This window comes from Suillus bovinus (genome assembly GCF_016758785.1).
Source record: "Suillus bovinus strain UH-Sbo-P2 chromosome Unknown EDB93scaffold_26, whole genome shotgun sequence".
Taxonomy (NCBI): Eukaryota; Fungi; Basidiomycota; class Agaricomycetes; order Boletales; family Suillaceae; genus Suillus; species Suillus bovinus.
In genome coordinates, this window is record NW_024542082.1 from 50,434 (window position 1) to 68,280 (window position 17,847).

The 17,847-nt window shown below is 44.3% G+C and overlaps 7 protein-coding genes across 7 annotated transcripts; 5 read left to right on the plus strand and 2 right to left on the minus strand.

The window, feature by feature from the left end:
- Positions 1–479: 479 nt before the first annotated feature.
- EDB93DRAFT_1250211 (uncharacterized protein) lies at positions 480–1,533 on the plus strand (the record flags this gene model as incomplete). Its single annotated transcript, XM_041452973.1, has 5 exons — positions 480–705; positions 762–887; positions 949–1,085; positions 1,140–1,230; positions 1,283–1,533. 5 exons carry the CDS (start codon positions 480–482, stop codon positions 1,531–1,533), a joined length of 831 nt encoding a protein of 276 aa, XP_041307831.1.
- Positions 1,534–2,593: 1,060 nt separating this feature from the next.
- EDB93DRAFT_1084970 (uncharacterized protein) lies at positions 2,594–3,297 on the minus strand (the record flags this gene model as incomplete). Its single annotated transcript, XM_041445873.1, has 4 exons — positions 2,594–2,823; positions 2,878–2,962; positions 3,013–3,149; positions 3,204–3,297. Coding segments are annotated over 4 exons (546 nt in total), but the record flags the coding sequence as incomplete, so codon positions are not given.
- A 216-nt stretch (positions 3,298–3,513) lies between these two features.
- Positions 3,514–5,120, plus strand: EDB93DRAFT_379640 (uncharacterized protein). The gene is made up of 7 exons (XM_041456225.1): positions 3,514–3,536; positions 3,596–3,855; positions 3,909–4,113; positions 4,162–4,287; positions 4,349–4,485; positions 4,540–4,630; positions 4,684–5,120. The coding sequence occupies exons 3-7, from the start codon at positions 4,014–4,016 to the stop codon at positions 4,932–4,934; spliced, it is 705 nt and encodes a 234-aa protein (XP_041307833.1). The 5' UTR covers positions 3,514–3,536; positions 3,596–3,855; positions 3,909–4,013; the 3' UTR covers positions 4,935–5,120.
- A 2,024-nt stretch (positions 5,121–7,144) lies between these two features.
- On the minus strand, positions 7,145–9,742 carry EDB93DRAFT_1240504 (uncharacterized protein; the record flags this gene model as incomplete). Its single annotated transcript, XM_041451766.1, has 7 exons — positions 7,145–7,255; positions 7,295–7,500; positions 7,557–7,917; positions 8,023–8,574; positions 8,704–9,237; positions 9,334–9,570; positions 9,632–9,742. 7 exons carry the CDS (start codon positions 9,740–9,742, stop codon positions 7,145–7,147), a joined length of 2,112 nt encoding a protein of 703 aa, XP_041307834.1.
- A 691-nt stretch (positions 9,743–10,433) lies between these two features.
- On the plus strand, positions 10,434–11,448 carry EDB93DRAFT_1250216 (uncharacterized protein; the record flags this gene model as incomplete). The annotated part of the gene is made up of 3 exons (XM_041452974.1): positions 10,434–10,557; positions 10,612–10,832; positions 11,122–11,448. 3 exons carry the CDS (start codon positions 10,434–10,436, stop codon positions 11,446–11,448), a joined length of 672 nt encoding a protein of 223 aa, XP_041307835.1.
- A 681-nt stretch (positions 11,449–12,129) lies between these two features.
- EDB93DRAFT_1250217 (uncharacterized protein) lies at positions 12,130–13,805 on the plus strand (the record flags this gene model as incomplete). The annotated part of the gene is made up of 4 exons (XM_041452975.1): positions 12,130–12,331; positions 12,425–13,057; positions 13,121–13,350; positions 13,404–13,805. The coding sequence occupies 4 exons, from the start codon at positions 12,130–12,132 to the stop codon at positions 13,803–13,805; spliced, it is 1,467 nt and encodes a 488-aa protein (XP_041307836.1).
- Positions 13,806–14,724: 919 nt separating this feature from the next.
- EDB93DRAFT_1250218 (uncharacterized protein) lies at positions 14,725–17,056 on the plus strand (the record flags this gene model as incomplete). Its single annotated transcript, XM_041452976.1, has 13 exons — positions 14,725–14,791; positions 14,974–15,030; positions 15,080–15,225; positions 15,291–15,437; positions 15,492–15,536; positions 15,596–15,703; positions 15,758–15,802; positions 15,851–15,992; positions 16,056–16,219; positions 16,276–16,425; positions 16,487–16,681; positions 16,737–16,906; positions 16,963–17,056. The coding sequence occupies 13 exons, from the start codon at positions 14,725–14,727 to the stop codon at positions 17,054–17,056; spliced, it is 1,530 nt and encodes a 509-aa protein (XP_041307837.1).
- Positions 17,057–17,847: the final 791 nt, after the last annotated feature.

A 17,847-nucleotide genomic window follows, 5' to 3' on the forward strand; every position in this document is an offset into this window, starting at 1 on the left:
TTAAACGTCATCAAGCTGGAAATCGCCTGTTCTCGGAAGCTCTTCTTCGTTACTATTAGCTATGTGGCTTTTCACTTCCGGGCCTGGAAACCCAAGACCGGAATACTTGGAAGGAATCATCTAAGCGTCATCAAGCTAGAAATCGCCTATTCTTGGAAGCTCTTCTTCGTCACTACTAGCTGTGTGGCTTTTCACTTCTGTCATCATCCGGGCCTGATCTTCCCCGCTGACATGTTACTGGCTCCCTCTTGCACCATCCTTACGACATACAGCCAACTTGCGCTCGGGGATACTGTATTCGAAATTATTACACTCCTAAATATTTCTCGCAGTGTCCACCCTCGCGTGTTCAACCCACGAGTTCAACCGAGTACCCCCAAGTATGACAAATATTTACAGATGTTAAAGGTGGTAAGCTTTTTCTTACATGAGTGATTCGTCTTATCTTCCTGAGCTTTCGTTTAGCTTCGATACGAGCCATGGTCAAAGATTCTTCACAGTACTCTCCTGTTGATGTTGTCGACAATGATAACGAGTTTGATGATGCAGAATGGTTCGGTGCAGGACATCGTCCTAAGTTGCATACTATCGTTCGCGTGTGGCCTATGTTGAGCCATGGCGCGTTGATATGCACATCAATACTCTTCTTTGCGCTGTGGATGGGCACGCCTTCGCCCCACCTGCGTGATGACATTGCTATATACTGTAAGTGAACAGACATCCCCGGATAATTGATACATCGTGTTGATGATGTATCACAGCTCCAGCAAATGGTGCTGTTGAACCCATGGTCGTAAAATTCAACGGAACCATCGGCTGGCCTTCTATCTATCGGGGCCCTCCTTCCCCAGAAATTGATGCTGCTTGGAACAGGATAGCTCATGATGGTGTGTCGTCCATTTTCCCCCTCATCCTACATAGTAATTGTTTATGTCCATGAAACCTCAGTGCTACCAACTCGGATGTCACTTGAGGAGATTCTCAAAGCCGGCGAAGTAGATTCACCTTCCAAGGTCAAATATCCAGAGGAATTTGGTGGGGGTTTCATGGTATCCATGGAGGCCCCTCACCAACTTCATTGTCTGGTAAGCTACACTACTACACTGAAAGTCTAGTCGGTCTTGCCTCATTTATTGTAGAATTTACTTCGCAAAGCCTCGTGGCCCGAGTATTACGAAGCCACGGATGTTTTGTTCCAGGACACGCCCGAAGTAGTCCGCATGCATCTTGGTACATATGCCTTTTTTATTTACGCACCTCTTGCTTATCGTATACACTTCAGATTATTGTATTGAAATGCTCAGACAGAATATGATGTGCAATGCCGACGTGACGGTGATAACATGGGATTGGGTTCGTGGACAAAAATACCCACTCCCTAACTTCAACACCCGCCACCAATGCAGGAACTACGAGAAAATCTTGGATTGGGCTGTGGAGCATGCTGTTCATATACCGAAAGAGGCGATGACTCGTTTCGAAGATACAATTGACATCCCCTTGCCCTTCCATCTGACGCACAATGATGTATAAGGAGTATCGTGCTGCTTACTCACGACATACATTCAAGTTCACGCATGTAGTATCTTGCAAGAATGTTTACGAGGCATAAGAGTCGTACATCCATCTTGTTCTCTAACGTCGCGCTGGTCAATTCTTTCAAGTGCTATCAGTAGTCATCTCCGTCAGCATCCGTCGTCATTTGAGTCACGCCTGAGATTGAGATGAGTCTGGTGGCAAAAACACAAAGGGACATTAGTATCTTGACACGTACATAATTTATTTCCATGGGGTGTACACCGATGATAGTTGAGTCACCATCATCATTAATGTAGAGCTGGCAGCTACATTGCACAATACTAAGAATATTTAGGCCTCTCTATTGTGGACTCGATCTTGGTACCTGCGGTAAGGGAATTTTTTTTTTTCATTTTTAGCGTACAAGTAGGTCTAAAAATCATGGTATTTTTTATTCACTTTACTGAGCACTCGTACCTACAGCGGGGTCCTCGATTTGCTGGCTAAATCCTCATCGTCTGCGTTCCCACGAGAGAGACAATTAGAAATCGCTCTTGGTGTTTTATTCAACCAACGTTTTCCCATTGGAGAGGGATTCAGATGTGACAACATTTGAGTGTGAGAAAAAGGTTTCAACTTTGAACCGCACCAAATTTGAAAGCAAATTTTCCTGCGAACGTTGTGCGTCGGACGACCAGAATCGACACGGTCCATATATCATTGGGTCGTGCGCATCTGGGTTACGACTCTTGTCCCACTTGCGTCGTAGCGCTCACACTCCTTTTCTGAACTGTCTCCGGAGTCGGCTATAGCGATTGGGTCAAGCAAAGAGTTTCAGCCGTCTCTGTACTTATCGGATAGACCCTACGGTATTGAAAGGGTACTCAGTGTATGATGCTCACGAAGGAGATACATCCAGGATACCGCGTTGGCTTTGTGCTCTATCCCGACCTCCTTGTGCAGCTCACTCAATTCAACTTTTCAACATGTTCGTAAATGGCTCTGTGGCTACTAATACGTCATATCGTGATCCACACGAGAACCATCGTCAGGAGAGAATATATCGAGACTGCAATCAAGGAGGGGAAGGCAGATCCACGTTGTCCCCCAAACGGACCAGGTCGGATTTAGAGGTAACAGCAAGATGCTCATCAACCCAATCCAAGATCTTGTCGAAGTTTCTGCATTGGTGAGGAACGTTGAAGTTGGGGAAAGGATCTTTGACTCCCTCCACCCAGTCATAAGTGAGCATTGTTATGTCGCCACGACACATAATGATCTGCCTGAGCATTTCGATGCAGTGGTCTGAGGCATACCGTAATGAGCGGACGTGGTACGGGCAGGAAACAGTATGCCTACCGAGGTGAGTGCGGAACTCCTTGGGGGTTTCGTGAACGCCATGACCCGAGGATCGATCACCCCATGTGACTCTGCGAATCATGTCCTACATGAGAGTGAGTAAAAGTCGATCAACCTCCCTGTATTACAACTGACTAGGCAATGGAGCTGGTGAATGAATTCTACAGTTGCCATGTAACCTCCGCCGTATTCGTCTGGATACCTGGCCAGGACTGCAGAAGGTTCTTCGCCCATTCTGAGCAGTTGCTCAGCGGTCATACGGATTGGACGCGCTGGGAAATACAGTCAGTACATGTCTACAATGTATGTGAAGTATATGGTGTAACCGTTCAATGCTATCCTCTCCCAGACGGCGTCGATTTCTGGAGACGGGCTGCCACGATATATAGAAGGGGTGCCCAGAGTTCCATTGAATCTTATGATGCCGGTGGATTCGATCGCCTCGTTTGCTGGAGCTGTGACGAGTAAGCAAGGTCCTGTGCGTTGACGCTGTCTGATCACCTACAGTACAGAACTACATCGTCGATTGACGGCGCCCGTATCCATAATACGAAGAACATCATCGTTATGGACATCAGCACACCGTGGGTTAGCCATGGCGACCAGCGAGTGAGACGGGGTTTGGAAAGAGGTCTTGTTTTAGTATTGTTCTCAAGAAGGTTCGTATCATCACGCTCGTCGATGGGAGAATACGATGCAGGATATTCCTTATGCATAGCTGACGCGAGAAAAGGATTGGGATGGACTTGGAACAGTCGTGCCCGTGAGCAAGTTGCGACCCGCAACCACTTAAGCGTTATTAGGCTGGAGATTGCCTGCTTCGTCACTACTCTACTACATACCCATGTGGATTTTGGCTTCTCCGATCATCCCGGCATGATCTTCGCCGCTGACGTGTCACCGGTTCACCATCAGTAAGATGCATATGTGAGATACCAAAATTATGACACTCTCTAGATATTTCTCGTATCCACCCTCGTGCGTTCAACCCCCGAGTTCACCCCAGAGTCATGGTCAAAGATTCCTCGCAGTACTCTCCTGTCGATGCTGTCGACAATGATAACGAGTTTGAGGATGCAGAATGGTTCGGGGCAGGACATCGTCCTAAGTTGCATAATATCATTCGCGTGTGGCCCATGTTGAGCCATGGCGTGTTGGTATGTACATCGATACTCTTCTTTGCGTTGTGGATGGGCACGCCTTCGCCCCACCTGCGTGATGACATTGCTATATACTGTAAGTGAACGGAGATAGTTGATACATCGTGTTGATGATTTGTCACAGCTCCTGCAAGTGGTGCTGTTGACCCCATCGTCGTAAGACTCAACGGAACCCTCGACTTTCCTTCTATCTATCGTGGTCCTCCTTCCCCAGAAATTGATGCTGCTTGGAACAGGATAGCTCACGATGGTGCGTCGCCCAATTTTCACCTCGTCCTAATTTGTAATTATTTATGTCCATGAAACCTCAGTGCTACCAACTCGGATGTCACTTGAGGAAATTCTCAAAGCCGGCGAAGTAGATTCACCTTCCAAGGTCAAATATCCAGAGGAATTTGGTGGGGGTTTCATGGTATCCATGGAGGCCCCTCACCAACTCCATTGTCTGGTAAGCTATACTACTACACCGAAAGTCTAGTCGTTCTAGCTTCATATTTTGTAGAATTTACTTCGCAAATCCACGTGGCCCAAGTATTACGAACCAACGGATATTTCGTTCCAAGACACGCCCGAAGTAGTCCGCATGCATCTTGGTACGTATACATATATATATATATGCATCTCCTGATTATCGCATACATTACAGATCATTGCATCGAAATGATCAGGCAGAATCTCATGTGCAATGTCGACGTGAACATAATACTATGGGACTGGGTTCAGGGATACAAATACCCATACCCTAACTTCAATACCCGCCACCAATGCAGGGACTACGAGAAAATCTTGGATTGGGCTGTGGAGCATGCTGTTCATATACCGAAAGAGGCGGTTACTCGTTTCGAAGATACAGTCGACATGCCCTTGCCCGTCCATCTGAAGCACGTTGATGTATAAGGGAGACTCTTTTATACATCATTGCGTGCTGAATTTCAAACTCACGAGTTCAGTATCTTGCAAGAACGATGATTACGGGACAGAAGAGTCGTACATCCATCTTGTTCTCTAACGTCGCGCTGGTAAATTCTTTCAAGTGCTGTTACTACTCATTTCTGTCAGCATCTATGTCGTCGTCGCCGTCGTTTGAGTCGCGCCTGAGATGGAGTTGTGTCTGATAGCAAAGCCACAAAGGGACGATGATACTAATGAAAGTTTTAATTAGTATCTACTTCCATTGCTGCCATTCCAGCAAGAGCCGCGGCGGTGATTAAAGACATCAAGTTCTCCGCGTTTACAGTAAGCCTTATCTGTGCAATCAGAACTGGATCCTAGAACCTCACCTCATTGCAATTGTTGTTATCAAAATCTGATTTCAGAACTTTGCGTAAGTGATGTATCGCAGGAACAGCGATCATCGAGGGTGTTCTCCCGGAATGCTGATAGTAGGGCCACCACCGGCGCATCAGAAGAACGGACGAGTCGTACGTTAACTTGATTGCGGGCCATTGGCATCATGATCTCATATTGCTTTTAGCGACGAAGATATTGAAAGGTCCTGAAAGAACTCGTACGTGGTTGGTACAAGATGGCACAGACACTACCCCATGAGCACCAGTCAAGAATCAGCAAACCAAGCTCAAGGTTAGGCTTGTAATTCAGTATCAACTGGGAATTCCGAATGCTAACTGATGTTCCAAAATTAGCCAGGCGCTTTGTAAGTTGACGATGATGTCCTTGTTGCCACCGATTCGTGCCCTCCGAGACACCAAATGAAGATCGGTGCGTCAGCCGTGCTGCGGATTGCGTGAGTAAGGACGTGTTCTTTTCATTTCTAGATAACACGGATTGAATGCGCACGTACAGAGAACTAGCACACACCCGTTGTGCCTTCAGCACAGGAAGCAAAAAGAGTGCTTCGCGCTCTTTGTTGGCTTCCTGGCCTTCGGCTTCATCCTACCTTTGGGTGTTTTAATAATCATTATTTTAGATCTTGAAATAAATTATATTGTATTCATTGAGTTGAGCATGATATATTACAATTAATGGGATTAGACACATTGAACCCTCCTGTCCTCCTGTTGTTCTCTGGTTTTCTCATTCTCCTGTTTTCCTGTTCTCTGTGTAGATAAGAAAAGTAAAAGTACAATTGAATGTGTTGATTTCCCCTTACCTCCCTGTTGTCCTCCCGTCCTCTTGTTGTCCTCCTGTCCTCTTGTTGTCCTCCCATCCTCCCATCCTCTTGTCCCCTTTCCCCTTCTTTCATTGCCCCATTCTCCTGTTCTCCTGTTTTTCCCATTCTTCTATTGTCCCATTCCTGTTTTCCTGTTCTCTGTTCTCTTATTCTCCAATTTTCCCCATTTCCCCTGTTCTCCCATTTCCCTCATTCTCCCATTCTCCTTTCCTGTTTCCCATTTCTCAATTGTCTATTCTTAATATGTAGTTGAATTTATTGTGTCTATAATTTGAATTTCATAGATAATAAATGTTTTTAAATGTGTGCTGCCCTAACGGGCAGTGGACGCATGTGATAGCCATGTGAGTTTCCAAATCGAGCCTTAAGTGAGGTAAGCGAAACCATGTGCTTCGCACATGGCCCTACGCGAAAACCACATGAGCGGCCGGTCCTTCCCTCACCGTTCTCCCTTACTTTATAGATTCTCAGGGATGTGTGCTGACTTGGACTGGGGAGCAGACACTAATTAGAATAAATCTTCAGACAAAGACTGTTGGACAAGACCCAAACAACCTTGCCTCATGATACTTGCATAAAACATAATGACATTAAATGGAATTTTTATTGTCAAGAATTGACGAGATAGGATGCTGATGTCGATGAAGGGCTGCTGACCATCAACAGATCCGGGGTGATCAGTCCCAAGGTCACATTTCCTGTTGCATAGGTCAAAGGCCACCAGTACAGTGATTCCCCGAGTTCCGCTGTTCGGATCATCATGAATTTCGAATTGCCAATGTGCGAATGCGAGATCGGGGGTGTTGTTCAGATGAGAATTTGGGTTGACACATCAGGAAAACCCTCCTGCACAAAGCTAGACAAAGATAGTCAAAATTATGCGAACTTTGATAAAAAGACAAGAATATTACAAACTATGAATAAGATCAATAATTTCTCGCTAAAATTCAACATTCTATAATGAAGTTATAATGTGCTATCTAATTGTCACAAATGTATGACGATCAATATAAGAATTAACAAAAAAAGTGTTACATTGTTTGAGGACTTCACTACTTGTCCATTGATGAGGTGTGACAGGTCCGAACTTGGGAATAAGATGAACACTTCAGTGGATATTTGTGACAGGTATAATGCTTGCAACTCTCTCACCCAATTGTACAACACAGCTGACTTTGAACATTCCATGGTTTGAATCAGCTGTAAGAGGAAACCAAGTGAACCACTCTACATAGGTGAGATGTTTGGGAGGCTGGATTGTGGTAGGGAACATCGTTGGGGTAGAATTCTGCGGGATCGAGAATATGACGCAAATCTGACCCACACGGTAGCCTGTTGAAAATATATCATTTGTGACTGTCTATCATCCTCGAGAATCACAAACTGACCTTTAATACCTACAGAATGGCCAGTCCCATCATTAATAAGCACAGTATCAAATCGTGCTGGGACGTCAGTGCCTGTTTGACTGGTGGCTACATGGCGAGGCTTGATGTGCACGCTATCCACTGTGACACACCGATCACCATGTCCCTGTGCATCAACAGATTGCCATTTGACTATGTGATACACGGGAAGTGTGCAGAATGGAAGGTGAATTGTGGCAGCAAGGTCTTCAAGGCGGCGACGAGTGGTGGCTTCATGTGGAGGATGCAGTTGTGCAACATATCTTGCAAGTGCCTCGCGAAAGTATGTGGCCCCATACTCCGTGACTAATTTCTGAATTGGGACACCTTTCACACTTGGATGCTTCATTAATGTTTGAACGTGGTTGAAAGACAGGTTTGGTGGACGTGGTTGGTGTCAAATGAGATTGTTGTGGAGGCGCCATGTGACATACCTCTCATGTCAAACGATCTTTTCTTTGTGTTCGAGCCATTGAGTCATTTGGACAAACTCATCTTTGTGGTTCGTCGCACGATACACATCTTTGGCCAAGTCAATATGAAGGCATTCAGTATATTCTGTATTATAATTGTCAGTTGTGCCAAAAGTTTGGATCATCAACATATAGTGCCGGGCTGCATGGAGCTTTGGGAGATTGAAATTGTTTTGTATTCCAAGGTCAACAAAGATCTGCTTGTTGTCATGAAAAAGATCAAGAGCTTCCACAAGGAGACTCAACGTTTCAGAGCTATGGCAAGGATATTGCGCGAGGTACAAGAAGTCAAGTAAACCTCTGACAGCTCGTATGAGATGACACAGTGCAAGTTGGTTGGGGAGTTGGATGTCAACAATGATGCCAAGTAGAAAATGGCATATCTGGCTATGCTCCATACCACTAATTCGTGAGAGGCTAGTGATGCCTTTTGTAAATAGATGAATATGATGATTTGGGGGGAGCCTCTGACATCTGGCATCTATTTCAGCTACTCCAAATGCCTCAGCCAGCCAACCAAGGAGATGCTTGATTAGACCTTAATATAATTGGTGGAGTATATCTGGAATGATGGCTTGGAAGATGTTAGTATAGGGTAGGGGCTCCCAGAATGGATGTATAATAGGCTTAATTCCAGCTTCATGGCATGCACACACAAATTTGATATCTCCATGGTCAATTGCAGCCAATGCATCGAGGACAACATCAAGGTTGTGCATCTTGAAAGGTGTAGCAATGCTTCCAAGTTTGTCTGGTGGTATGTTGCATTTGGGACATTCTGTGGCTTTGACTCCTGTAGCCAAGACTTGCTCAGGGTAGTCACCAACGAAACAAGAAAATAAGGGATGACCATGACGCAGGATACCATTGCCACTTTTCATAACAATACCATCTAAACCAGCTTCCTCCAGTGGTGCTAAGATATGGCCCATGCACGCGTGATACAGGTTTGCAATGGTTCGGCATCGTGAAGCCTTGTTGGTGATGTGCTCGAGACAGGTGGTAGGAAGATAAGTGAGAAGAATATGGGCACAGTGAGAGGGCTTTCGGCGAATTTCCTTAGGAATATTGCTGATAGTAAGGTAGATGGGGTAGGCTGTTTTATTTCTGAACATCGTCACTTGAGTCTTGTCACTTGAGATGATAATCAGAATGATAGTAGCACCCGGTTTGCACTGATCAAGCTTTTTCTATTTAATATGTCAGTTACATTCAATGAGCAGAAGTCTTCAAAATGAAAACTTACCTGACCATTTACCAGTATGCATATCATGGAACAATTGGACAGTTTGTTCCTTGTCTGCATAGTGGTGTTCTGGTGAGAAGACCAGAAAATCTGCAAAATCCGGGTCGCCATACAAAGCCTTGACACACTCTATAATGTCCCTATAGAAAATGTCGAAGGCCTCGCCTGCAATGACAATTTGTTCACGCCTGAACTTTGGGCGACCAGGAAGCTGCTTGTCGATTATCTTGTTCAATTCCCTTGAGTTTTTGTAAGAAAGACCAAGCTTTTCATGGACCTGGCGACAAAAATAGACAGATTATCTACAACACATGTAAGATTAATACACAATCACTCACTCCATTGATAGTGAGTAAGTCCAAAAATGCAGTTGAAGTTGGACCGCATAATTTAGCCCATCGTGCAACTTCCCAGTCCACCCGAGAGTTGAAGGGGGCATAGGGATTCATAGTGTCATTGATAACGGTAGCATACACAGTGTTAGCATTGCAGATGTCATCTTGTGGGACAGGCTGCCCTGCTCGAGCATCAGGGTATCACACAATAGTGATTCCACCTTCCTTAGGCTCAAGCATGTGTTGCTTGATCTGCTGACACAACCCACAATCCTGGCTATTCATCTCTGTGTTGTCTTCTTCAGCAGCTCCAAGTTGGTCCTTTAAATCCCTTCCAGTTATGGGGGGTTCCCATTCAGCATCATTGAGGCCAGGTATATCATCCTTGGAATCTGAGCTGTCACTACTTTCACTGCTGCTGGCATACCGTCCCATGTTGTCAGTCCATTCAATTTCATCTTTCTCATAAGTACCAAAGAAGTCTCCTTCAAACTTAGGTCGTCAATCATCAGCTACTTCAATTTCCATAGGATCATCTGAAGGAGTTGGAGTTAGAGAGCAGACATTTGAGCATGATGCAGCAAGCACCGCCATGCAGCATTGATTCCTGGTTTTAGCCAAATGTTGACTTAAGCCCGTGGCCAAAAAAAGTAGTGTAGCATCCGGTGCATTGGACCATAGTGATAGCAGGAAATTGTACACCAGTACCAGATACTACTACCCCATCCGCTGTTGATGTTATTTTTCAGGCTCCACAATGATATATTGTTCAATAAGTCTGAAGGTCAGATTTGCACACAATAAGATGGACAGCTCACCACCCTTGTCTCCTGTTCAGTCAAGCAGTCCACCTTCGTTCCCTGCTCAAATGAACAGTCCCACAATTCTGTCTTCACCTGACTCCTCAAGTCCATCAGGAACAACTCTCTGTAATTCAAGCTAAAGATCAGTCTCCTCAGGCTCTTTAAACACAATGAACACAGTGTTAAATGCCTCACATCTGAGCATTTCACAGCAAAGCAAACCTGCACCTTCTCAAGCAGATGAGAGCCTATTCTTCAGGAGTGACAAAATGTCAAATTCTCAATTGTCAAGGAAGTATATTCCATACCCCGCCAATCCAGCTCCATTGGAGCTTCATTATGCAGCTCAAGTGATGAAGTCAAAATTCCAACCAGAATTCTCATTGGAAGAAACACAGAAGGTATGATATATTTACTTCCAGACACTAATAACTCACTGATATGGTCTGAAAGCTTCAAGAACAATTGGAGAGTGGCCTCTCCCAATTGTCAACTCCAACCTTGTACAAATGATACAAGGCCAAGCTCGCAAGTCGCGAGGTTGCATGTCAACGCATGGTGCTGGCAACGTGGAAAATTGATGAGGCCGCACAATATGAAGCATTCCTCATGAGCATCTATGGTGAAAATGAATGACAGTTCAAGATGGCAGAAGGGGAATTGCAGGGCTCCAGAAGAATTTTTTTACAGCATGGCCAGGCAGAACTTGAAGATGATAAGCAATATCTTCAAGCCGTCTATGAGGATGAATGCGAGATCCTCTGTGTCAGTAGTACCCAAACTGACCAGATTGCAAAACTCCTCAGTTCACATGTCAAGCGGGCATTTTTGAAGCCTACTGCAGTATTTCCTCTTCACCTTAACAGTGGACTTCCCTGCATCGGCACTAGGGAACCCTCTGAACCCTCAGACCCAGAGATGTCTGATGAATCTTATCTAGACAAGTTACCAGAAGACTCGGATCATGGCTCTGAAGATTCATCCAAAGGTGCAGGCTCTGAAAAGTCAGCTGGCTAATAATCATCCTTCCAGTGGTATGGGAAATCCTCAATTCATGAGTATTCAACTCATCACAAGTTACAGGCTCCCTTTTACCACTCAAATTGCACTTCTTGTCCTACATTCAAACTTTTTTTCTCATATGATCATTATTGATATGGAAGTATCTATTGTGTTCTGGTGATTTGTGAATTCATATATGCGCTTACAATGTACTAGAGATTACCCCTCGTGTTGTTGTGTTATTACACTCTTTATCATCCGACAAGAAGTATTACATTTCCTCATGATACGATTGCAATACAATTTGCATATGGAAGGCTGAACGTTCAAACAGAATGTTCCATATATGTTGTCGTTTCAACCATTCCATATATGTCATTGCTTCAACCATTCCATATATGTCACTCTTCCTTGTACCTGTGTTGATTACCCAATTATAATGCCGCTTGCCTGCCAAGTCCCCTGATCCTCCTCAATGTAAACATGATCAAATACAGTTTCGCCCAACCAGTAGTATGCTCATGACAAGTCAAGTATTCACCTCCATTCTCCATCCGTTATTGTATGTGTAATACTTGTGCCCTCTCTTACCTGTTTACTAATATCAACCAATTAGCAGCGCAATTGTTAAGCATCGGACCGCGATCACATGACTAGTATCCAGTTCTACTTAATTTTTCATTATGTACAAGGGCCATGTTTCTGGCGTGTGATGCCAGCTCTCCCACTGTGATCACCATCTTCTTTTTCCCTACTGCCATTCTTTTCTCCAAGCAAAGTATGCAGGTGCAGGATAACGATGACTTGGGTAATCCACACTTCCACGACCAACTTCGAGACAAGTTTTTCTTGTTGTCAGGCTATGATGGATTTACAGATGGAATTACAAGTTCGAACAGTGAGTACCAAAGTTAGTGGAACATCAACCGCTTGTTAACAGATCAAGCAGATAATGTCATGTCTCCAATTTCATGATTCCTCCATATCACAGACCCCCAATACACGACAACTACAGGTAGTCTACCACAGTTGCTAACAGATGAGATAGATGCTGCGCCATCATCTAGCTCTAGCATACCCATCCCTGGGCCATCGTCTGCCAGCAACCCACTCAATGCTGGTGACAACATCCACCCTTTAATTCCTTACTCGGCCCAACTTGACTCTTTCTACCATCCACCAGTTCCTCAGTTGCCGGCAGAGTTATCACAGCCTGAGTATCCTGAGAGACATAGGTGCCCTCGACCCTCCATCACACCATACTTCATACCTGAGCACAGAGTTTCTCGGCCGTCTCAGCCAACATCCACAATGGCTGCCCTCGATACCATGCAGCACTTCATACCTGAGCCCAGAGTTTCTCAGCCATCTCAGCCAACAACCACAATGGCTGCCCTCAATACCATGCAGCCCATGATGCCCCCTACCACTATTCCTGCCACTGTGCAGCCAACCACAGCCCTTGTCGTCATTAATGTCAGGCCCAATGTGAAAAAACAGATTGTAGATCATGCAAAGCGAAGAATCCCAAGATCTGTATTGACGGCATCTGCAATGGCTGGTACAGATGCCGAGAAGGCTGCACTTGTTTCTCTCATGATCTCAGAGGCAGCATCTGTGCTGGGTATGAATGTTATATTTTTTACAAATAAGTTGCTGATTTGGATACTAATTCATATTTATGTAGTTACAGTCAAAACAACTAGTAATCAACGTCAGCAGGTGGTGGTCGCATGGAACAACACTTTTCGCAAACTATTGGTCATGGTATGGAGTTGTCTCACCTTGGGCTACAGTTTCTACCCCCCACTAGACTCCAGTCTCATGCCAGTCCAATTTCGTGGCCGTGTCTTAACTGCATTGATTAACGATACTTGTAACCTGTTAGCCTTCATGCATAAGTTCACAGTTGATGCAGTATGTTTCACTGTTATTTTCAAATACATGCAAATTTCAATCTTTTTTTTCAGGATAGGAATGTCACCATACTTGATGGGGTTCTCGATAACCCCTTGATATTTCATGTCGCTATCTGTTTCATATGGTGCAGTGACCTCTGCATCTCAGAATTCCTTTCCACCTCAATGTCGCACCAACTCCAACAACTCAATTATGCCATCGCTTCTATTGGAGCAGTTGCCAAGTTAGTGCTGTGGGAGCAGATTTCCCATCCACCGGTCATCCTGCCATTCACGCAACTTGAAGGGAGCGAGACTTTCAATGACATCATGTGCCATATCGGTAACCTGGACAGCGTCCAGAAAATTGTGTTCAACTACCAGAAATCTCACATGCTAAATGTTGGGGACTCGCAGGTCTCATCCACCAACATACTAGCTCAACTTGACATGATGATGGCTGGGGTACAGTAGATATCATATAGCATATGTCACTTGTTTCACAAATTTCAGCTCAGTTCATACATGATATCATGACATCCATTACTATCAACTAATTAGTACTAAGTTTGTTGACATTGCATTACAGCAATTTGCATAATGGTAGAGGCTGGCATAATTTCCAAAAAAAGTGTGAATTTATTTTCGAAAAGTAGTGCTACAAATATTGATTTCTATCTCAACAACGAAGCAAGCTATTGACATGGTCCAAGTGACAAAACTGATCAGAAAAATTGAATGCAAATGACCAGCAAAAAAACCAAGTGATTCAAACTCCATGCCAAAACATTCTGGCAGGCTACTAGTAGTATATCATGCAGCACCTGTACAATGACTCACAAAACTAAAGTTGAGCACCCAGGAACCTGCACTAATCCAAATGAGACGCTCGAAAAACAATGCTCGTTTTGGGAACTGTTGGACATGTGAGTTTTGCCCAGTGGCAATGGTACCACTCATTCAAGATACATAAATACATGTACTGAAGTTGCCAGTGGTATAAGCCAATTATCTATTCCCCCATCACGTTCTTTACTGCTTCAAAATTATCCACTTGTTACTATACCGTTCAGGTTAGCATGTCACACAGCAACAATACAGGTTCCAGTTGGCCCTCCAAGAGTGAGTACTTACTACTATAACAAATCTAAACCACTACGGATGCCTGTTACTGCAACAGATCAATGAGGTGCAAAAAAAAGAGCTATGGAAAATGCAGGTCAGCAGATCATTGAATGAGTCAAAATTTGAGCAGCACTTACTGGACACTGCACTAGTCTGGATGACTATGAAACCACGTCAGCAGCATCCTACTGGAGAAAAGCCCATGGAGAAAAAAACCACACAAAGGAAACCCCAAGGGTCTACAACTGGCAAGCATGGCCGCCGCAGCATGGCACAAGTTACTGGTGATCCTCCAGATGCTGAGATCTCTGGACCTGCATCTAAAAAGTGTCCAAGTAAGTGTTTGAACTTAATTCAGGTTCTTAGTAGTAGTACACTTACGTGAAACTGTACCAGTGCATAGTTGTGAGTGAGGCGTCCTGCAACTCAACAGAAGTACATAGTACTACCAAGAAATGCCGAACACGTGAGCACCGACTCGTGATATCATGATGACTAATTTAAAGGTATTGTCTAGTTACCGAACCACAAGATTCTGATGAAGGCCGCATGAGCCCTGTCACACAAATGAAAGGTCAGTCAGCTTCATCTTAATTGTATTTGGTAGTTCAGCAACCTTACAGGTGTGGCAGGAAGAGAAAATGAGCAGCGGTCAGGCTCTTCCCAGCAGGCAATTGATGATAATTTTTTAGCAGACGAGCCCATCGAGGAGGACAGTGAGGAGGAAATCGAAGACGATTTGGAGGAGCCCAAGTCCTTATCAGCTGAAGTAAGTGTCATTGTTGTGCTTACTGTTGACAGTAACTGATCATACCTTCAATTGGCTTCCCTCAGACACCAGTGTTTGTTTCAAGGTCGAAAGCCAAACATGCTAATTTCATTTTGACCCAACCAACCTGGCCTTCCACAACCACCTCAAAGAAGCTGATACAGACAGTTGAACCATTCCCCTTCCCATCGTCTCAACCAAGGACTACCAAGGTAAGTTGACTCAGATATCTACTTCTGTGTTGAAATTATAATACCACTCCTCAGATAAACAAAACTCAGTCTGCACGTGATCATAAACGAGCAAATGAGGTGAGTGAAAATTCTCTCACAGTTATTTTTTGCACTCAAATAATTTGCATCCTCTGCAGACACCTGTCTGGGCAGATACTCAAGTTGTCGTGTCGGACGAGGAACCTGAGCTGATGCGGACTGCTGAATCATTCCCCTTCCCATTGTCTCAACCAAGGACTACCAGGGTAAGTTGGCTCGGATATCTACTTCCTCGTTGAAATTATCATACCACCCATCAGACAAAAAAAACTCAGTCTGCACGCGATCATAAACGAGCAAATAATGTGAGTGAAAGTTCTCTTCTTCATTTAATCAATACTGATCCTCTGCAGACACCTGTCTGGGAAGTTGTCATGTCAGATGAGGAACCTGAGGCTGCCATGGCATCATATGACCACAGTGACTCTGAAGAGGACGACCCAGATGCTCCTATTGATCACTCTGGAAGGCCCAAGCTCGTATGGTCAGACACTGGTAAGTTAAAGCTGACGGATCAAGATATTGACACCCGTTGTGTGGTCCAAAGAGCAATATTAGAGGCAAAAGTTCACATGACATTTGTCAACGGCTATCTGGAGCTCATGGAGAAGAGCTTTTTTACGCAGGATGCACTCTTAACAGCAGCTCGTGCCTGCGGTGTTTCGCCTATCCAAGATTGCCTCAAGAGTGATGACTCATATGTGACAGCTCTCACCATGCTGGTACGCTCAAGAGTTAGACTCTGCAATATTACTAGTTGGTTGAACCTTGCATACAGGTCGAGGCTCAAGTGCCACTTTTCCACACTGAATTAAAAGATGATGCTTGCACTCAAGTATCAGCGTATTATCGTCTTGGCCCTGACTGTGTCAACACTGCAAAGGCTTTGCTGATCAACCATGTCTACCACTATGAACAACATTGCAATGTAAGTGACTGTGTTCCTGGTTATGCATATTGATTTGCTCAGTGTCATGTGCACTCTCCAGGAGAAGAATGACCCCATTCTGCAGTCAAAAAAGCCATACTTTGCTGATATTTTACCCTATCTAATGAAGGGGCGCTACTTCAATGGGCTCAAGTCAGTTGGGGTGAAATTTTCAGACCGCTTCAAGAAGATTGCAAGCAACAAGGCCCAGCGGCCTGAGGTTACAATTCCAATGGTTGCTTTAACCAGTACTTCAGTATATTTATTGATCTACTCTGAGCCCAGTCCATGTACTAACAATGAGCGCATAGGTGTATGCCGCACTCTTCTGGAAGGCTAATGGATCCCCATCTAAGTTCAATTTCACTGGCAATCTATTCAGCGAGGTCTACTTTTTTCACGTAAAATTTCTCGAAGACATGAAGGTGACGGCGCCACATAAGTTTCACAAGATGATGGCTGATATTTTTGAGGCTATCCAGTGAGTTCATTTTTGTGTTGTGTTAAATCATCTGTCCGAGTCTAACACCTCACAAGGAAACTCTGTACCAGTAGCAACACTGCTTTAGTAGGATCACACGAGTCTGCAATGGCTTTCCTCAATATCAACGGCATGGATGGTGAGGAGTAAATTTCTTATTTTACATCATTGCATTCACATATGTGACATATATTGTTCTCGATGTTCCTTTGTTGTCTTGCTCTCTATGAAGCTATGCTGATATACCCTCTTTTAATGAAAACTTAATTTGTTCTTGTATAATGTTCGAACACAAACAACAAAAACTGAACAAACCATCAGATAAGGTCCTCATAACACTCTGTAAGTTTGTGAATTTGTTTAAAATTATCACTAAATTAGTGTCCACGAGTAGGATCTGGTGGGGCAGTAAAAAAGATTCTCTAATCTGCTAAGTTGTCTACTTTTGCGAAATTACAATGTGTTAGAGAAAATTTTATTAAACTTCACATACTTAGTCTAGGTTTGTATCGGAAGGTTTTCCTGATGCGGTCTTTCATCGAATATGAGTAGATAAGGCTTCAGGTGACCCATAAGTCACTCATGAGCGCTACAAAAAGGTATAAATCCCTAGCTTGAAGATTCCAATGTGCCACATCGACAAAGTACTAATCGCACCTCTTTAACTCGAACATGAAGCTTTCTCTTGTCCTCAGCGCGCTCGCATCTGTCGTGGTTCTTGCTACAGTGTTCCCCATGCAAGGAGCCATTGTGCAATGTTCCAGTGAGTGTTCATATTCATCACTCATCACCATGCGGTGGAAGTTGATGAGTATGCTGAGCCCATTCAGTGAATTCACCCGTCTCAGATGGGCAGCCGAGTGTGACAATGTACCGATGGGGATGGGCCATCCCACATGGGCCCATGGTAATAATTGTACCATGATATAGGAGTGGGCCAA

Bases quoted from the DNA above. Each gene is read 5' to 3' on its own strand.
- EDB93DRAFT_379640 (XM_041456225.1), top strand. From the start codon at position 4,014: ATGTTGAGCCATGGCGTGTTGGTATGTACATCGATACTCTTCTTTGCG. The intron at 4,288-4,348 runs GTGCGTCGCCCA...ATGAAACCTCAG, and splicing joins GAACAGGATAGCTCACGATG to TGCTACCAACTCGGATGTCA. The intron at 4,486-4,539 runs GTAAGCTATACT...CATATTTTGTAG, and splicing joins CTCACCAACTCCATTGTCTG to AATTTACTTCGCAAATCCAC.